The following is a 20903-nucleotide window of genomic DNA, read 5'->3' as shown; positions in this document are numbered from 1 at the left end:
GAGCTCAGTAAAATCTGAGTCTGCACAGAGCAGAGGAGGAACACTTTGGTCAAGTCTGTTGTCCATGTCTGCTGTTCAAGATGTGCTTTACTCCTGACAGCCCATTTATCTAAAACTGCCCATTTATTTTACTGTCCTCTAGTGTGTAACATATACTTTATAATGTAATGGAAAGACCACATGAATGTGAGAGTAAACAAATATTCCTGTATTTGCATTTCAGATATGTTCAGCAGCAATACTAATGCATGACTGGACATGATGAAGCTGAATTTGTAAGCCAGCAACCTGCTTTTTGCTTAAGTTTTTTTGTTTGTGCAGGAAACTTTGAGTTAATCTTTACACATCAGTGTGTAAGGTTTTGTAAATGATTTGTTTTAGTTGAAATAGGAGCTCTGTTCTCAGAGATAGTGCCAGAAGAATTATGTTTATTGATTGTAAAATATTGTTCTTTTTATCCCTTATCTTATTACAATGATAAGATAAAACCTAGGGGATTTATCCATCACTGAAGGCTTTGTTTACAATTTAACATCAGAGGCAGGTCATGCTTTCTTTTCCAGTTTTCTCATTGGCTGTTGGAGTGATTGACGTATGTGCCGCGCAGACGCAGAACACTAGAAAGCATCCAGGATGGCTGTTAGTCTCTGAACCTGAGAAGCGACCCGAAAGGTAAGCAGCTGTCTACACTCTTTCAGCATCAACACAGACAGGATAAACTGTCTGTAACACAGTTAGCAGCCGTCAAATATATTATCCACCAAGAGTTTCGCCCATTTTAACGATTATTCTCACTTGCTGTAACTTACACGTCGTTTGAAGTAAAGTCGTTAAGAATGCATCATCTCTGAATTCACTGTCAAACAAAGCACATTCATAATGAAGTTCTTGAAGGTTTGGCTTTAGCTGGGTCACAAATAAGACGTGTCTTTAGTTTTAAAATGTTTGAATTAAGTGTAGAGAAATTTTGTAATTCTCTAGTGTTGTACGTGTCGAGAGTTTTACTTACTAACACGGGATTGCGCCATACGGTGATACGTAAAGCCGTTGCGGAAGTTGTATGAATTTGTGGTGTATCTCAAGTTGTGTGCATTTTATACAGTATCAACACATGGGTCACTTATACTGAATATAACTGTCTTTAAAACACTATTTCACATTTTAAAATCCCTGTCTTACATTGAACTCTTCACAAAACCTTCACCAAATGACTTCTGTATCCCGAGGGACTGAGTTTTTTCAGTGTTGTCACTGATGACGTTATTATGTAATTGTCAAATCTGAAGTAAGAGACATTTTAGAGTATTTCTGTGCAACAGTGGTCATGAGATGGTGACAGACACGCTGAAACACATTGCACTGAAGTGAGGTAACCTTTGCCTGGCTTTGTCTCCTTGGAGGCAAAGGTCAGCAAAAGTTATGACAACTCTCTGTACACACTTGGCTGGTAAAACTGGCTGTGACACACGTGTAACTAGGCACATATGGAAGTGTGTGAATGACAGTGTGTCAACCAGTGCTGAAATGGTTTTAAAATGTTGGCACTTAACAGAATTAAGGCATTTAATAGAGACAAAAAAGTCAAATTTATGCCTTCTCACCATTCAGAGCTTCATCAAATATTTTCTGTATGTATTTATTTATGAGATTATTCTGTCAGGGGCAATGCAAAACACATCACAACAGGTTACAAATGTATTTCAAATACATTGTCTAGTATTTTACATACACTCAGTGGAGTGGAGTGCACCCTGTCTTGAAAGTTTAATAGTGAGTGAGCGTGTTGTGTCTTGTTTTTGAAGGATTTCTAGCCAAGGCTAATTTGCGACTCCTGTCCCTGGTTGGGCTTCTCTGCTTAAAAAAGTTTTAAAAAAATGGCATTTTAATATAAAGTCATGTTTGGGACTGTTGGTTGGACAAAACAAGACATTTGAAAATGTCACATAACAGAACTTAACACAAATTTTCACGATTTTTTGACATCTATTTTAAAACAGGGGCGTAGGAGAGGGACAAGCAGGACACACCCTGAAACCTGCACACTGTCTAACTTGTAAAAATAATCAATTTATTGTGATGTTTTGGTAACTAGAGTTTCATCAAGCAAATCTAATGATGGCCGAAAGAAAGGTAGACCATCAGGCAGTCTGCGGTAGTTTGTCTTCAAGACATTTTAGAGACAAGACAATTAATCAATTAATGTTAATAATAATCTACATTAATACATAAGGAAAATAATGGTTATTTGCAGCTCTAGTGTCAGCGTCATCAGTCTGAATTCCTCATCGAGGCGAACTTGGAGGCAGTGAAGCTTGGACTCATGCCAGTATATACATGAGGGATAAGTACAGGAATGTGTTTAATGCATTAGAAACAGCATGCAGCTACAGATGAAAACAGATCCTTTTAAAGTAGTTATTAACCCCCTTGTCTTTCCCGCCTGCTGCCGTCTACTGCCCTACATTTTGTCATCTCTCACCGCCTTTGTCTACTGTGGGCTTTTGTTCTTCCCACTTTCTAAATACAGCTGACCTGGCAGTTTCAGTTAAGTATCACTAAATCAGATATAGATACAAAAGCCTGAATGGGCACAGAAAGATGTAATTCAAATTGGATGATGGGCTGCACACTCATATTTTATATTTGAGCCGTTGGGTCAGTCACATTATTGGCAAGAGTGGAGTTTTATGTTGTTTGTTCTTTTTTACTGCACAGCAGGGATTATCTTCATCTCTAATGAGTTTTTGCTGGACATTGTTTTCCAACTCAGGCCTACCTTTCTATCGTGTCCTCTCCCATGGGCAGCACACACGGTGATGTCCATCACAATTTGCACGTTATTTGCTTGAGTTCCTCCCAGACTGACTAAGCCTATGAAGGGTTTTCCAGTGTTGGTAGAGCATGACCATGGGAGAGTCCCCTCATCTCTGATGGCCCAGAGAGCTGTGGTCGAGCCCAGAAACTGTGTGGTCGATCAGTTTGTGTGTGTGCGTTTTCATGCCAAGCGTGTTTGAATAGCCTGTCCGAGCCTTTCAGAAACTGCTGGTCTGGCTGTCATGTGTAGTGCAAGTGGGGAAGTATGAATTCAGTGTGACAGGAGAGCACGTATATGATTGTGAAATTGTGTGAGATAGAGGAAGTGTCGGTGTGTGACTGAATATACTAGGACTCTCTCTCATAGATTGCTATATTTTGCGTCCTAGCTCACTACGGAAAGGACTAGAGCGCTGTCATCTCTGATGACCACTTATCAAGTGGAAAGTCCTATTTAGCTTAGCAGTGATAATCGACTGTGCCAACTTCTGTAGCGACATCGCAGTTGTCAAAGCTAACAAAATGTAGCCTTACATCTCCAGACAGATATGGGGGGGGGGGGGGGGGGGGGGGGTCATTGGCCCTCGCCTTGAGAGGCAGCCGAGCTTTCTGCAGAATGGTGTTGACAGGTTCCTCTGGTGGAAATGGAGGTAAAGTTTCTTGAGACTGTTCCTGAGTTCCAGTGGAGGGAAAAGCCTTTATAGTGAAGTCGTATGGCAGAAGGCAGGTCAAGGGAACACAGCCTGGTTGGGAGGGGACATCTTCATCCTTCATTGTGGGTAAGACGTGAGATTAGTCATATGGACTTTGGACAGATGATCCTGTGGACAAGTTTGAGTCATTGTGTAGGCATTTGTTTCTGATGTTTTTGTTCAGGAATATAAAGTGGTTATGCTAATCAAAGTCGTTCTCTAAATTGGGTCAGTGGTTGGCTTCTTATAGTTATTATGTGTGTCAACAAAAAACAAATCATTATAAGCATAATGTGTTGTGTATGTGTAAGCTTTGTTTTTTTAAGCATCAAATCAGATATACCCAATATTACAGTGAAGGTCACCTCCTCTTTCCTCCAGTTTGTAGCTTCAGTTTGTTATTATTATTCACATCAGTCACATTAATTTAAATTTAAAATAGTATTACAAGGTCATTGGCTATGGTGGCACTGTCTATGTATGACAAGGGCTCAGTGTTGATGCAGGTCCAAACTAGGCCAAATGTGATGTTTTCAGTAGCCTCTGGCAAAGTTTGACTCCTTGACTGCTGCTTTTTGTAGAACATGTTCGGTGCATTTATACATAATGGGAGGAGTTGTATTGATGGTTTTTTTTAGACCTAACTGATTTTGGAAATTAGCTACAACTTGTCCACATGATCTCACACTTGTCTCAGGGTGTGGAGATGTGTGGCCGAATGAGTCATATTTTTCACTGCGTCTATTTGACTACATTTGAACTGAACCTTTTCACATTATCATCATGGCAGGCCAAGATAAGGTTCTCAGTAGTTCTGTTGTCTAAGAGAAACCAATCTCTATATATGTATGTATATTTTAATCTTATCCTTTCAGCTTACCTCTGTACCCTAATCTGTCTTAACTCTGGCAGTTATGCACCCTGGGTTTTAACATATTTTGGGAAAACTGCATTTTCCTGCTGTGCACCTTGGGCATGGAATAACTTAACTTAAGGGCACCATAAAGAATGTGGTCACTGAGGCATGTGGATGTTCTTCTTGAGATCCCTCTCTGTTGAATAGCTGTTCTTCTGTTTTGATTTTTGTTTATCATGTTCTATATGTTGTACTTTAATATGTTTTAATTTTGCATGACTACTGCAATGGCCATGTCTCTATTGTAAATGACATTTTTGATCTCACTGGGACTTCTGCTAAAAGAAAAGTAAAATTAATAAAAACGAAAACATTAGAAATACCTCCCGTGCAGTCATTCAAGGGCCATCCTTTTGTTTGGAGCAAACCTTGGTGGAAAGGTCACTTGGACTAAAACGCTGAAATCTTGTGATTTGTGAGTTTTAGTGGGTTATATAACACAAGAACTGTGTTTGCTGACAGGCAGCTGTGCTATATTAAGCCTTTTAACTCATACTTAGTGAAGTAGATGCTAAATATGCCCTCTTGAATGATGCCATCTGTTTGTGTTTGCTTTTTAGTTCAGTTAATTTGATGACAATTTTAATGAGTTCTAATTCTATAATAGCAGCATTTGTATTTACTACCAGTGGATGACATTGTTATTGAGTGCTGTTGACATTGTGGAAAAAGGATGAAGGATTAAACAACAGTCAACAGAAAAAACTGAATGCAGACACTTTTTGTTCCTGTGCCGCAACACTTGGCCTCACTGTTCTCACTTCTTGTTTTTTTTTTTGTTTGTTTGTTTCCAGTCCCAAACCATGAATATTGTGGGTCAGTTTGCGGAGACGGTGTTTGTGACGGTGAAGGAGCTGTACCGTGGCCTTAACCCCGCCACTCTCACAGGAGGGATTGATGTCATTGTGGTGCGACAGCCTGATGGATCCTTCCAGTGTTCCCCCTTTCACGTCCGCTTCGGCAAGCTGGGCGTGCTGCGCTCCAAGGAGAAAATTGTGAGTGTTTTTCTCTTCTGCTCATTTAATTCTTTCAGTTCTGTTTCTCAGCTGTTGGTTATTCTTTGACTTGTGCATGCATCGCTGTGATTTTAGGTGGACATTGAGATAAATGGAGAGTCAGTTGACCTGCACATGAAGCTGGGTGACAATGGGGAAGCTTTTTTTGTGGAGGAAAATGAAAACATGGAGGTAAGATGGAACATTGTAACATTGCATCAGTTTTGGGGGGTCTGTTATCTTTAACTTAACATGACAAACATTTCTTTTCATGCCCTTCAGTTGCAGGTCCCAGCCCATCTTTGCACTTCCCCAATTCCTCTTGAAATGTCAGAGGAGACTGAGGAGACCCCCGAGGGATCCTCCATAGCCGGGTCAGGTGCCCGCAGGAAGAAACGCCGTCGCAAACGCGTGCGTTCCGATTCTCACCTGAGAGAAGAGGCCACCTCCTCATCAGATGAGAGAGAAAGAGAGAAGGAGTGGGAGAGAGAAAGTGATCAGGCCGGGCAGGAGAGCCCTGCTAAGGATGAGTCCGCCTTACCACTGCAAGTCAGGTCAGTGATTAAAAAAGAGGAAAGAGCTTTACTGACAGTAACTTCCAGGACTTGCAGTGCTTTTGCTTTTACAGTGCACACTTGAAATAGGTTTTATAATTGCTGACATTGTTATATTTTGGTAAAGGTGTCCTAGTGTTTCAGCATTTTGGCCACGATTACATTTTCTGTGCAGAACAGCAGCTGCCAGAGAGAAACAATGAGCGAAAGCCACATAATGTGAGGCTACATCCACTCTAATACATCTTTGTTTTAAAACGCATAATTATTACTAGCCTGGCGTCCACACTATTCTGGCGTTTTGGAACCCCTGAAACAAAGACCTTTGAAAATGCTACTGACCGCACTTAAGTTTAAAAAGTCCAGGGTTGCGTTTTATTCTCGACGGGCAGAAATGAAAATGATTATGCAGACACCCATGTCTACTTCCCGAGTGGGTTGAATCTTAGGCTGACACCAATGATTGTTTTCATTGTTGTTCAATCTGTTGATTATTTTCTTCATTAATTAGTTAGTTGTTTGGTGTATGAAATGACAGGAAATGGTGGGAAATCAAATGTTTTGTTCTGTCCACAACACAAAGATATTAAGTGAACTGTCATGGAAGAGTAGAGAAACCAGAAAGTAATCACATTTAAGAGGCTGGAATCTGAGTATTTTTAGTTTGTTTTCTTACTTAAAAAATTACCCAATCCGATTAGTCGATTATTAAAGTAGTTAGTTGGTGATAAATTCAATAGTTAACAATAATCAGTTGATTTATGTGCAGCTTTAGTCTTATCAGTCATGACTTATCTCCTACCTTTTGTGATTTTATCATTCTTGTGTGGGCAATGTTACCCCTTTCCCATCCCAGTAACAGTTCCAGCCTGTCTTCGGTCCAAGCAAATAAATCTCTGGTCTCACTTTTCGCCATCTATGTGTTATTTTCTGTAACTAAGCAACTAGCGGCAGAGTAGGCAAACCGCTTCCTGTTTACATTAGCACATGCATGCCCAGTGTACACAAATGGTCATGTGATATGTGTTTTCAGGTGTGTTAGTATCGATGGAGATAATTTCTGAAATGGTGCTAAAAGCTTGTTTGGACAAAGATCAACGAGGATGTATCAGTGTGGATGTGGCTGGCGTGTGACTGTCAACATGGATACCCTTTTATAAGGAGTCATGTGGTTCAGTGTTCACACTATCAGTCGGTAAAAAATATCCTCTTGCTTGTGTTAAAGTAAATCAGTGTACTACTCGCTGTCTGAGGAGCCAAATGAGGAGCTGGGGGCCACACAGACTAGAGACACTCATCCACACTCAGAGGGAGAGCAGTCACCCTCTGAAAGGTGGGGATGGTTCATCTTTACAGTAAATTGAGAAACAGGGTCAGTTGACAGAGATGAAGTCATACTGGTTTATCTGTCTCTATCTTTCTCCTTTACAGCAGTGTGTTCTTCAGCCGACCATCCTCTCCTAAGAGTGACTCAGAGCTTCTGGTGAAATCCCAAGAGTCATCTGGGCCTCAGATACAGTGGAACTGGGGAGGTTTTCCCACGGTATGGCAACACTTACACACACACACAGATGTAGATGCGCCTTTACTGCCAACCCAAGCTGTGGTAATGCTATAGATGCTGACACCCTGTCTCCAATCTCTCTCTGCCCTTCTCCTTTCAGCTGTGTCAATCTGAGCGGGCTCCAGTGGAGCTACAGCGCATCTCCCCCTCCGGCAGTTCTCATTTCCGCACCATTGAGAGACAGGACTCCTTTGACATGAGCTGTGAGCCTGTGATCAGCTGTGGCAGAATGGGCAGTGTAACAGTGGTCAGGCCACAACCCAGGACTCAGTCCCTAGACATAGGTAGTCATGCTGTGCAGACCACCCCTTTGTCCAGAGAGACAAACTCTCACTTCACCCATTCCACCCCCACTGACCTCTCCAACTCTTGTGTATCATCAGAGAAGACTAATGAAGACTCAGCACAGGCACTTGTATCCACATTAGGGGAAACAGAGAACAGAGACTCATCTTTTTCTTCAGCTAATCTAATTAATGGCACAGATTCTCTTGCAAGCAAAGAAAATATCAGTGTTGAGAATAATAACACTGTGACTGACGGTGTGACCGAACCAAATAGTGGACAAAGACAGCCCATAAATGAAAGCGAAGACAGCACAGTCACTGCAACAAATCTCATTAGTACAGAGTTATCAAATCCACAACAGCAGGGTACCTTATCGGAGCAAAGCGAACAGGGTTCCACCGGCAGTGCTCCTGTCAGCGAGGGGGACAGTGGGATAGATCCCTGCGCTGAGGTGGGAGAGGAGGACGGTGGACCTGGAGGGACTGAAGGGTCAACAGGAGGCTCACTGACCAATAAAACAGAGGGGTTAGCAAACTCATCAGAGGCATCCTCCAGAGTGGAGCAGCAGGACAAGAAGAAAGGTGACGTGTTTTTCTTTTATGTTACTTTTTAATTTGTGTCCTTACATGCTCAAAGTTACGTTAAAATATACTGATTATGTTAATGTTCACCAGTTGAGCTCGTGTCATTTTGTTGCAGGTAAACGTAATCACCATCTGGGACCAACAGATATTTACTTGGATGATTTGACCAAGTTGGATCCTGAGGTGGCTGCACTCTATTTCCCAAAGAGGTAAGAAGTGTGATTTTTCTTTCAACCCTTGCATATGAATACATTTTTCAAGGCACTAATATCCACGGTGATTGATTACCTTTGAAACAACTCTAATAATTGTGCATGTTTTCCCTGCAGCGAGACTGAGGGAGCGTCTCAGCACGGGGCAGAGCAGGGCTCCTGCTCAGGAAGCCAGTCACCTCAGTCAGTGGGCAGTGGGGCCATGGACAGCGGGACCGAGTACCTCTCAGATTCTGCCTCCTATCAAATGGACGTCAGCATGTCCCTCTGCGGACAAGAGGGCGACACCAGCCATATCACTAAAGGTGAGTGAGAGTGAATCAAATAAGCTAGAACATGGAGGGTGGGATTTTCCAGTGGAGTAACACCTGTTGTTTTTACTGTTAATCCAGAGAAGTTTATGGAGCACATTGTGACGTACCAGGATTTTGCCAGCAATCCAGGAATCATTGAGGATCCAAACCTTGTGATCTGCATCAACTCCAAGTAAGTACAATGCATTTCAAACATGTCATTGTTTCACTGTGGATGTTCTTCAGTGCTCAAACAAGTTTATATCCGTGACTAATCATCAGCTTGGTTTTCTCTTTCACAGCTATTATAACTGGGCAGTGGCTGCACCAATGGTCTTATCAATGACAACTTTCCAGAAAAACCTACCAAAGGTATTTCATTGTCTCTACACTTGACCTCAGTAATGTTTATTGTTTAGGCTTCTTTAATGTCCAGTTATAAATGGAGCTGCTGTTTTATTGCACACATCAACAGCATAAGACAGGTAAGATCGTAGTTAGCTGGTGAATATGTTGACAGGATAAATGTAATCGTTACGTCCTTTGTGTGTGTGTGTGTGTGTGTGTGTGTGTGTGTGTGTGTGTGTGTGTGTGTGTGTGTCATATAGAGTACGATAGAGCGGCTGGTGAAGGATAAGATGCCCAAAAAGTCTGGGCGCTGGTGGTTCTCCTGGAGGAGAAGAGACATGGACAATAGTCAGGTATATTTCCTGCTTACACTTATTCATTAAGTTATAATAGTGTGGCTGCAAGACAACAAATGTTACATGTTTGCACCTGCAGTAATTACATGCAGTAATTCATCCATTGCATAGCTAGGGTTGGTTTTATGCTCTGTCCATGTGGGACATAGAAGGACTTGGGAATGGAAGTTATTGAAGGGTTAAGTCAGGGGCAACTGGTCTGTTTGTAAAAAAAACAACAACACACCACTGCCATTCTACGTCGTTGTTTTTTATATATATTTTTTATATATTTATTTAATACACGTGATGAATGATCAGGTTTGAATTATCACAATATAAACTGCATGTTTTTCAGCAAAAGAGCTCAAAGGAGGAGCAGGAGGAGCCACTACCGAGTGTTTCTCACACAATTAAGTAAGTGACCTCACTAAGAAATGATCTAACACAAACTAATAAACCTTACATGCTGTGTTTCACTTGGCATCTGGTCCATCTGAACCACAGCTGTTTTCGCTCATGATTCAGTGTACTTCAGGACATTCAAACTTATTGCTGTTGAGGGCTAATATAAGAACTGCCAGTACATGTTCATTCATCTTTATTTTGTTTATTTGGTTGTCATAATGCACACAATTTAACAATTCTGTAAATAAGCCATTGCTCTGGACAGAAATACTTGCTTTTGTTTGCAGCTCAGCATTAGTTTCATTCATGTGTCAAATCAAGAATTTTGTCAGGACTTGGATCACGTCGGCTGAATTTCTTTAAATTCCAAGTATCGCCTGTGAACAAACACATAGAAGAAAAATAAAAGCAACCCAAGTAAACCAACCACAGATGTTACACTCTTCTCCTAGCTTTTACTTGTTATGTAGTTACTTTTTTGTGAGGAGATACATGTCACCTTTAGATGGATCCTCTACATAGCTGCATAGGCACCACAATAGAAGAACTGGTCAAGTGGGGCAAAATTATCATCATTATTAGATTTCTTTGTGTTTTGTGTGTCAGACTCTTATCGTGTAGTTTACCTTTCAGCCACCAGAGTGTGCCAAAGCTCTCCCCATATAGTAAATTACTCAATATTCTCAAAAACAATTGCCATGACACTTTATCATGAGCAGCTACGTCAGTGTTTGACAAAGTGAAGTTATCTGATGGCCAATCAATGATAAAGATCACCATGTGAAAGTTTTTTTTTTGTGTCATGTAGTGTTTGTAACTTATCAATTATTATAAATAGATTCGCTGAGACAGACAAATATAATTCAGACACAATATGGTAACTGGATGTGTGTTGTTTCTCCAGAGCCACACTGGATGACGTTGACAGCGATGAAGCGGCAGGCCTCGGCCGAACAGCCATGATTCCTTCCAGCCTGTCACAAGAAACACTTAATGCCGCTCAGTGTATCACCCAGATGTACCGCAAATCACTACGTCTAACCTCTAAACAGATCGTAAGAGATACACACACACACACACATTCATACACCTACTCAAAAATGTTACTCTGCTATCTACTGAACGTAGAGGACAACCACTGTACACCCAGCTAATTCTACTTTCTCATAACCAGGAGCACTTAAACCTGCGTGACGGAGCCAACAAGGTGGTGTTCAGTGTGACCACACAATACCAGGGCACCTGTCGCTGTGAGGCTGCCATCTACCTGTGGAACTGGAACGATCGTGTCATCATATCTGACATAGATGGCACCATTACTAAGTAAAAACAGCTGTCTTCCCTTTGCAAACTATGCTGCATAGATAGCCCGACAGTAATTTTGATACAAAGCAATTAATAGTTGTTGATCACTATAAAACATTGTTTGAACCTACATTGTTGTCACAGTTTTACTGTATGAGTAGTCTTCACTGGCTGTCTCCTGCAGGTCTGATGCTCTGGGTCATATTCTACCTCAGTTTGGGAAAGACTGGACACATAAAGGCATCGCCAAACTCTACCACAAAATACACCAGTATGTGAAACTACTTTTTTTTTTTTTTAAATAGCAGTCAAAGAGCAAAAAACATCATTGTCATAAACAGTTTTTCCTTTTTTCACCACTTTCCTCTAACTGAACTTTCCTACACACTACTCACACAATATCAAGCAAAACCAGATAAAAAGTATCCGCTGTTGATGATTTCAGTCTGATGTAATTCTACTTGCAGCTGAGTGTCTAATCTGCATCGCCAGATGTTTCCCTGTTTGTCCTCATTTTCATATGCCTTATGTTGTGCTCTTAAAACGAGCGCAGCTGTTCAGTTAATTGAAAAAGGATTGGATTCTGTTTGAAGTGCTAATCCTTTGTTGCACAAATCCAGAGGAACAGGATTCAGTACATGTGTGTTGTGAATAGTACTGATGTAAATATTTAGGAGCTTAATGCTACAGGTCAACTCAGTTACAAGAAGAAGTGGAATTTTTTTGTTATGTTTTATGAAACTAAAATGCTAATATAGTCGCTCCTTTCTTGTAGAAATGGGTATAAGTTCCTGTATTGTTCAGCACGGGCCATAGGTATGGCTGCCATCACTAAGGACTACCTTCACTGGGTCAATGACAAAGGCATTGTCCTCCCTCAAGGCCCTGTGCTGTTGGCCCCCAGCAGCCTCTTCTCAGCTCTACACAGGTAACAGATACTACTACTGAAGTACTTCACAGGTAGTGTATATCAGGACTGGTGTTAATAAACTGAATTATCTAGTCAATGTGATGTACTGCTGACCTCTAGTGGCCACTCCTCTATGTTAAAGAGGTATCCAACAAACACCTCAACCCGTCAGACAAAAAATTAAAACCACTGGAGGGTGAATTGAATAACATTGATCATCTCATTACCATGAAATGTTCTGATGAGAAACTTAAGTCCCCCGCCATCACGAGGACGCCTCTTGATGGGTTTCACCCACCCCAAATACAGTTGTGGACCAAGTACCCCCCTCCAACCCCAGCAGGACAATGCACCATGCCACACCACAAAAACTGCTCAGGAACGGCCCAAAGAACATGACAAAGAGCTCAAGGTGTCGACCTGGCCTCCGTATTCCTTGGATCCCAATCTGATCAAACATCCGGGGGACATGTTGGTACCCCACCTCACAACCAACAGGATTTAAAGGATCCGCAGCCAACAGCCCGGTGCCAGACACCATAGGACACCCCTAAAGATGGTGTGTCCGTGCCTTGACATGTCAGAGCCCCAGCTCCAAGGAAGCCCCACCATGGATTTGGGGTACCTCTGGTGTATCAGCACATCCCATGGATGTTTGATTGGATTTAGGTCCGCGGAATTTGGCAGGGTGCATTGCCCTGCGTGGGGTGTTAAAAAAATCTGCTCATACACTGGCTGAAATACATAAAAATGTGTAAGGGGACACTTGAACATATGTCCATTTTGACTATGAACTGTCTGTCCTCACTTGTGCAGAGAGGTTATTGAGAAGAAGCCAGAGGTGTTTAAAATTGCCTGTCTGAGTGACATCAAGGATCTGTTCAACCCAAAGAGACAGCCCTTCTACGCAGCCTTCGGCAACAGGACTAACGTAAGCAACACTGCAGACTGACTCTTAATACAGCAATAACCTTCAGCAACAAGTTGTTTTCTATCAAGGTTTTTCAGGGTGCACAGTTGCACATTTGGCAGTGATTTCAGCCTCTGGCACAAAAAAAGACAAAGAACACACCCATGTGTTTTAAATGTTTTTAAATATTATTATTGCAGCCTACACTTCCTGTAACATACTCCAGCAGGTAGAAATGAAGTGTGAGAAATGTGGAATTAAGGTCTGGTGTTTGCTCGCTGGAATTAAAGTAAACACTGAGTAAGGATTTATGATAATAGATTAGTGCTATAACAGCCAGACAATCTTTATAGTGTACAGACAAGGTGCAAAGGTTGAAGTCACACTGAAGCTCGTCTGTGTAACTGTATTTACTTTCTATTTTGCAGGATGCTTTTGCCTACAAGCAGGTTGGAGTTCCTGATACCAGGTTATTTACTGTCAACCCAAAAGGAGAGCTCATCCAGGAGAAGACTAAAGGCAACAAGTCCTCGTAAGTCTGCAACAGAACACAGATATAATCACCCTTTTCAACTTGTTTAGGCTACAGATTCTGACCCTGGTGAATCCTATGTCTAGCATACATGAGAAGACTTTGAAAAGACTTTTAGAAGGCTTATGTGTGACACCCTCTCACATCTAAAAACAGTTTGTACTCACACACTGTTAGCGTTTGGGAAGACTGGGGATCTTGCAGGGTCAGTATTTGCAAGACTACAACTAGATTCCTTTTGAGATGATTTCCCATCCTGCTCCTGGTGGAAAATATTACACCATACTCCCTTTAGGAAATGTGAATTATTAACAATTCCTCATGTTTGCACCAACTGAGGTAGAACTCATGATTTCATGCAAGACATCATTACCCATATCCTAATGTGTGTGTGTGTGTGTGTGTGTGTGTGTGTGTGTGTGTGTGTGTTTTTCAGGTACAGCCACCTGAGTGAACTGGTGGAACATTTCTTCCCCGTGCTCTCTGTCGGGAACAGCACGTCCTCTGCTCTGGCCTGTCCCGAGTACAGCAGCTTCGCCTATTGGAAGGAGCCTCTGCCAGAATTCGACCTGGATGCACTACTGTAGACACACACCTCTACCAAAAGCCACATAAACAAGATTTAAGACACATAAAGTATACTCTCTTTGTTCTCTCCTTTTCCCAAAAGGCATTTGAAAGGATTTTTCCCAGCATGCCTGAATACTGCCTTTGATAGACCTGCCAACTGTAGTGCCTGTTTGTGAGACTTGGAATAAACTGGAACAGAAAGAAGTGACTGTCCCGTCATATAAAGATATATAGCCAAACCAAGTCGTAATATGCACAGACTCGACATTTCAAAATAAGTGTATAAAACATAATGCAGTCCTTATCTCAGTGCTCTTACACTGACTGTGGCTGTTTACACTTTTTTTTGCTATTTTATTGTGAAAATCCTCCACTGACCATGACACAACTGGACAAATATGCCTTTGGACTGTTTCACTGTTTTTTAATTGTGTGCACCAGAATCATAGTCATTCCAAAATATGAGTTTAAAACACCAAAAACACTTGGGATGCCTAAATCCCTCATATACCAAAACTACTGCCTGTTTTCTGTAATCGTCTTGTCTTGAAGCTCATCTTCAAAGCTTAAACAGACCTGGACACACACACACACACACACACACACACACACACACACACAGCTACAAAACAAGCCTGTTATCCTTCATTCAGTTGAGAGTTGTGTACATGTCTGTGTGTTTGGACGTGAGTGTCGTGGGAAGACTTTTTATAGCTACATGTAACAAGCAACCAAATATGGTGTGAGAATGTGTTTAAATTGCTTTGGATTATTTTAGTCTGTTTGAGATATGAGATAAGTGGAGTTTTCCCAGAGTATTGAGCGTTACTCTGTTTTTGTCAACCACAAGAGTGTTTCCTAATTACATTTGACTCACCTGAGTCATAGGTAATGAGAGCATTGGATGAGAAGCTAGACTTCAGGTGGGATCACTGCTGAATCAAAGTGTGCAAGTGAGTATTGATTTATTTTAATATGTAGGGACTGCAACAACAAGTTGATCTGAGCATATGGTCATCATGAAACCACAACATATACATTTCACACGTCTTCTTTTAGGTAGGGAACTGCCAAGTTTAGAAATGTTTGTACACTACATGAGTTCGGAGGTGGGTCAGACTGACTTTTATTCTAGAGAAGTGTAAACAGACCCTGGAGGGGAACAGTAGTGGTGTAGCCTGCCGCGGTGCCTTTGTACTATAGTGACTGTTTTATTTATTATTTTTGCGTGTCTTTCATCATCCAATTGTGTGGAGAGGGTTTTGCTGATGTCCTTGAAACCAAATGTAGAAATATGAATAAATTAAAAATACTTCAGCACTGTTTATACAAGCCTGATTTATTTGTTCTCTGGTGTTTATGCATTCTTACTTTAATCTGTGTTTTTGCAACAATAGGAAAAAAAAATATTAAAAATAAAAGCTTATTTAAGATGCTCGTGCCATTTCTGAGGGGTGTACCATATTGGGGCAGAGTGGGTCAAGGTCTGGCAAACACACACTAATGAATTCATGCTGCTCAATATGGATTACTCCACTGAGATCCACCATGAGGCAAATGATGGTGCAGTGTGTCTGAAAGGCGGATTTTAACGCTCATCTGTGCGTCAGTGCGTTTTATTGACACACCTGAACAGGAAGACTCGACACAAGACAGCACGCATGCAAGAGGTAAGGCTTTAGTAACTGTTGTCTGTTACATCCACGTAATAATTTTGCTAATTTTAAGACGGCCAGTCTATAGTTGTTCGTAATGAGTCCGCGTGCCGCTATCATTTCCGTAGTGATGCGCATTAAGTGACGCATATGAATTAAAATGTAGTCCTAATTATGTGTAAAGGAAGTAATGCCATAATAGTTGAAATCAGAGCTATACCCTGCGGCAAAATATGCTAAACAATGTGTGTGTGACTGATTAAATTGAAGAATGTAAACTTGTGATTTGGCCGCGTGGAAGTCCTGTTCTCTGGAAACCGAAACTTTACTAAGGCGTAAACAGACGCGCTGCCAAACCACGCATAAACAAATGTGACCTACGTTGTTCGCTTTGACTGTTCATGGTTAGTAGACACATTTTCATGAGACTAAAATGTTCAATTTAGAATGGGCATCATTCCATGGAAGATTAGTCTTGCTTGTGTACTTGTGCATGTGATTTTAGTTGCACACACAGACTGTATGGTTGCCTTGAGCTGTGCTTAGTCATGCATAGCTTCCTCAGTAGTCTCTACATCTGCAAGGAAGATGCATTAAAGGGTCAGTTCACTTCAAAATTAAAACTAGCCTATATATTTTTTCTCTAGATTATTTTGGGGCTTGTTAGTTTTGCATTGTATCTTTCTTTTTTATTTAATTTCCCAACATGATTATCAAAATGCTTGTTGTTTTTTTTTTGCCTAAAAGTAACCAAAATTAAATATGGTCATTTGGAAAAATATGCAAGTCTGTCTTACAAGTGTAAAAAATATTCACCAAATGTTGCTGTTACATTTGTAATCTACTCCAGACTGCAACACCTCCCACATTTTCCAAAAACAGCAGAAGTTAACGGGACAGTTAACCTCCAAATCAAAAATCCATATTTTTCCTCTTACTTCCACAGCATTTATAAAACAGCATTGTTTTGGTGTGAGTTGCAGAGTGTTGGTGATATCAGCCGTAGAGATGTTTGCCTTCTCTCCAGTATAAAGTGGGTGGAACTACACCTTCCATCTGTATCACCTTGCGGAAGGCAGCACGCACCTACTCATAGACGAGACACCACGAGATGGGACACATTAATGGCATCCTCTGTAATGTTGGCTTAGATAAACAAGCATTATTGAACTATTAGTTTGAATATTATTGTTGCTATCTCTCATCTGTGAGTAGATGCACACTTCCTCCTCCACAGTGATGCAGAAAGAAAGTAGTTCCTGCATGAAATTGCTCACAACAAGGTCTGTGGATTATCTTGAGTAAAGGGGTCATGGTTTCTGGAAAGAGACACTGCTGTTGAGTTTTTCAAATGTCGTTTTTGGCACTTTTAGCACCACAAGCTGAGTGTCATCTAGTTCCATTGTATTCAATGGAAGGCAGACATCTCTACAGCCAAAATCTCCAACACTCAGCAACTCACGCCAACACAATCTAGATTGATAAATAGCACTACAGATAAGAGTATGTATTTTTGATTTTGGGGAGTGAACTGCCCCTTTATGTTATGTTCTCTGTATTTTGTGTGGGAATTTGGGGGGTGTTGCAATCTGGAGTAGATTACATTGAATTAAAATTTGTCACAGTGAATATTTTATACACTTGTCGGATATTTTATAGACTGACTCCTGTACTTTTAGGGGGTTAATGATATTTAAGTTTGATTACTTATAGGCCAAAAAACAAGAAAAAAAAAGGATTCAGTCTCTCAACTTGTAGATGTTCATGTTTGGGAATAAAATTCAAAGACAACAACAGAACACAACTAACAAATACAAATGCAATACTAAGAATATAATTGACTATATCTGGGGTGATAATTTTGTCAGTGTGAGGGGACTCTTGACTAAAGTCCTGGCTATGACCCCGATGTTATATACTTTTTTATACTTAATACTACTTTTTTGTTTGTTTTACTTGAAGTCCTTTTTCCCCTTAGGTCATTTACATACAACATTTACAACTCACTTTATAGAGCTTTTATAATCTAAACAGAGTCAAATCAGTCAGCCAAGTTTAAAGTTTTTGTTTTTTTCCTAGGGGCTGACACCACATCTGTGAGTGAGACTCAGTCACATTTCTCTAAAATGGATCATCCAGAAGCTTCAGTTTTGGAGCTTACTTGCCCCATCTGCTTGCAGCTCTTCTCTGAGCCAGTTTCTCTTCCCTGTGGTCACATCTACTGCCTCGCCTGCCTTCAGACCATGGAAGAAGGCCTCGACCAGCACAGCTGCCCTGAGTGCCAGGTGGAGTACCAGGGAACCCAGGCTCTTGTGAAAAGCTCCAAAATGTGCAGCATCATAGAGTCCTACAAAGCCACTGCTGGGAAAGCCAGCTCCACTGCAAACCCCTCTGATGACGACCATGTGACGATCAAGAGCGATGTCACAGAAGAATCAAACACAAAACACCAGCAGGATGGAGCAACACCTGGAGAAAGCCAAGAGGAGAGCTCAGAGTGTGAGGGAAAGGATAACTTTAAATCTGGGTCTGGATGCACAGAGCGGTCCATTTCTTTGGATCAAGAGGTAGGTAGTAGCAAAGGCAGGAAGAAAATGGATGGACCTAAATTCAGGATTGCATCTCAAGTCACAGAGTTGAGTCTCAAGCTGGAGATGGCAGAGATTGTACTGAAGAAGGAGAAGGAACTGGAGTTAGAGGTGACCACTGCTAACAGTCAGCTGAGAGAGAAAGCATCCAGACTCTTAGGACAGATAAAAGAACTGTCACAGAGCTACAGCGTGCAGGTGATGCAGCTGATTGAAGAAGAGTTAGGTCCAGGTGAGGCCAACACAGGCAGTCGAGTCAGTCAAGCTACAGAGCTGACAAAGCAGCTTAGACAAGCCATGCTCAGAGCAGAGTCTCTCCTGACTGAAGATGATGAGACTGCATTTAGTGACGAGCTTCAGACTCTACAACCACACATTGAGGAGTTAATGGCCAAGCCTGTGGGCGAAGAGGACGACCACGTTGAATCAAAAGTCAACCCCACGCGAGCCTGCTCCAAGCTGGAAGACATGAACGCTGAGCTGAGGGAAAGCATTGGAGAGATTCAGCGCTCCCTTCGCAACACCCTCAACCCTTCAGAGGTGACCTTTGACCCAGAAACAGCCCACCCCAACCTTGTCCTCTCAGAGGACTTGAAGACGGTGACTTACAGCGCTGCCAAACAGCCCTACCCACCCTCTCCTCAGAGGTTCACCAACCTCTTCCAGGTCCTCAGCACCCAGAGCTTCTACGAAGGCGATCACTGCTGGGAGGTGGAGCTCGAGGGTTCTCCGTGGATCATCGGCGTGTGCTACAGTGGGAAACTGGCACGCAGCGGGGTGCCCTCTGCTCTGGAGAGCAGCCGCAGCTCCTGGTGTCTGATGTGGTTCAACAACCTGCTGACAGCCTTTGAGCAAGGTCACGATGTGCCGCTGAAGAGGACCACATTATCACGCAGGCTGGAGATCAGACTGAGTTTCAAGACCCACAGGCTGAGCTTCTACAACATCAGCCCGGTCAGCGGGAAGACTCATGTGTACACATTTAAGGCTAACCTGACTGAACCAGTGCACCTGGCCTACAGGATGATGTCAGGGCACCCCAAAGCACGTGTCACTATTTATTCATAATCACAGCTATATTTCTGTCACATATAACCTGTATATTCTCAGTAGAAAGAACAAAGTAATAATATTTTTGAGACTTGATTCTTATGATTAAAGAAGTTAAAGTCTTTGCTGTGTCTCGATAGAAGACACACACTCTGATTTCCTCATTCTCAGGGAACTTGTTTCACAGAGTTCAGGAATTATGAGAGCACTTCCTGATCACCTTTTGCCTAGTGCTTTGGATGCCTTGTGTAATTACGTCTACACTTCAAGTAATAAGTCTACATAGACAGAAAAACATGTGACTGTATTACTCCTCGCAGTGTATCTGAAACATAGTGCTCAAAATGATGTGTCAATAAATGACATTGTTTTCTCATTATTGCTATTATTATTTCACTTAGTCGTAATGCTAGTGGTGTAGAGGAGGGTATACCCACCTCTATTTTTGGTTGTTTACAGTGTACAGTGTACCTACCGGTACTTATCAGCCTGTTTTATGTTTTATGATGTTTTTTTTTTTCTATTTTTTTCCCCATCTGATAAACTCCTTGCACAATATAGGGCCCTTTCACAGCAGACATTTTGACTTGTCATAGTAGAAAAAGCATGGGCGATACTAATAACATTAAAGGGGAACTACGCCCATTTTCAAAATTCACGGTCTAAAACAGTCCAAAAATAGTAGTAAATATGGACGCCTCTCTCCCAAACACAAAAGCTAGAGTGCTAAAACTCAAATTTGTGATGTCATATTGTATAAAGTCTGGAGTTGCTCCATAGTGAATTGTGAAAGATGGTATAGATCAGTGGTTCCCAACTGGTCCAGCCACAAAGGTCCAGATTTCTGCTTAGTCATTAGTTCAAGGTCCACACAGTGTTATACATGCAGCGTCACACTTGGGTTTGGCCATGTCACTCACATTACAGCAGGAAATGACACTTAAAAATAAACGCTCTGTTGTGGAAATTCACTGTATGTAAAACTTGACATGTTTGCAAGTCACTTGTGGTCCATGCAGAATGGACCAGCAACCCAATTTTTGACTGTGACCAAAGATAATGACCAAAGATGACACTGAAAGCACCCAGGAGAATGTTATGAGTGTATGGGTACATTTTCTGTTTCAGAAATGAGAACATTACATTAGAATAAAACTCATTTGGGTATAAAAAGAAAACATTATGTAGGTCCACATAATCAGGCTCCCATCCACTGTGTATGGAGCAGACCAAGATTTTGTGTTTGATGACATCACAAGTTAAAGACTTATCTGGTTTCTGGCATTAAGAGAGAGAAGCTCATGTTCACAAACATTAATTAAAGTTTCCTAGGCCATGGAAATAACATACTGGAATTCTTAATGTAGGTGGTGTTCCCCT

General features: G+C 41.5%; 2 protein-coding genes across 4 annotated transcripts; both read left to right on the top strand.

Annotated features, from left to right (window-relative positions):
- The first annotated feature begins 602 nt into the window (after nt 1-602).
- On the top strand, nt 603-14420 carry LOC117256388 (zgc:123305). 3 transcript variants are annotated; one of them, XM_033625782.2, is made up of 20 exons: nt 603-672; nt 5217-5417; nt 5514-5609; nt 5700-5971; nt 7197-7304; nt 7403-7514; nt 7636-8404; nt 8523-8616; nt 8737-8924; nt 9012-9105; nt 9215-9284; nt 9521-9613; nt 9954-10012; nt 10908-11058; nt 11178-11326; nt 11493-11579; nt 12084-12236; nt 13035-13149; nt 13557-13660; nt 14097-14420. In XM_033625782.2, the coding sequence occupies exons 2-20, from the start codon at nt 5226-5228 to the stop codon at nt 14245-14247; spliced, it is 3057 nt and encodes a 1018-aa protein (XP_033481673.2). In that variant the 5' UTR covers nt 603-672; nt 5217-5225; the 3' UTR covers nt 14248-14420. The 3 variants fall into 3 exon arrangements, with proteins under 3 accessions (XP_033481673.2, XP_033481672.2, XP_033481671.2); XM_033625781.2 differs by lacking the exon at nt 603-672 and adding an exon at nt 3400-3593 and having other exon boundaries at nt 7406-7514; XM_033625780.2 differs by lacking the exon at nt 603-672 and adding an exon at nt 3401-3593.
- Nucleotides 14421-15761: 1341 nt separating this feature from the next.
- Nucleotides 15762-19897, top strand: trim107 (tripartite motif containing 107). The gene is made up of 2 exons (XM_033625785.2): nt 15762-15900; nt 17965-19897. The coding sequence occupies exon 2, from the start codon at nt 18012-18014 to the stop codon at nt 19539-19541; it is 1530 nt and encodes a 509-aa protein (XP_033481676.2). The 5' UTR covers nt 15762-15900; nt 17965-18011; the 3' UTR covers nt 19542-19897.
- The last annotated feature ends 1006 nt before the right edge of the window (nt 19898-20903 follow it).

Source organism: Epinephelus lanceolatus, chromosome 1, assembly GCF_041903045.1.
Source record: "Epinephelus lanceolatus isolate andai-2023 chromosome 1, ASM4190304v1, whole genome shotgun sequence".
NCBI classification, from domain to species: domain Eukaryota; kingdom Metazoa; phylum Chordata; class Actinopteri; order Perciformes; family Serranidae; genus Epinephelus; species Epinephelus lanceolatus.
Note: the sequence above shows the minus strand (reverse complement) of the source record. Positions and strands in the feature narration are given on the sequence as shown.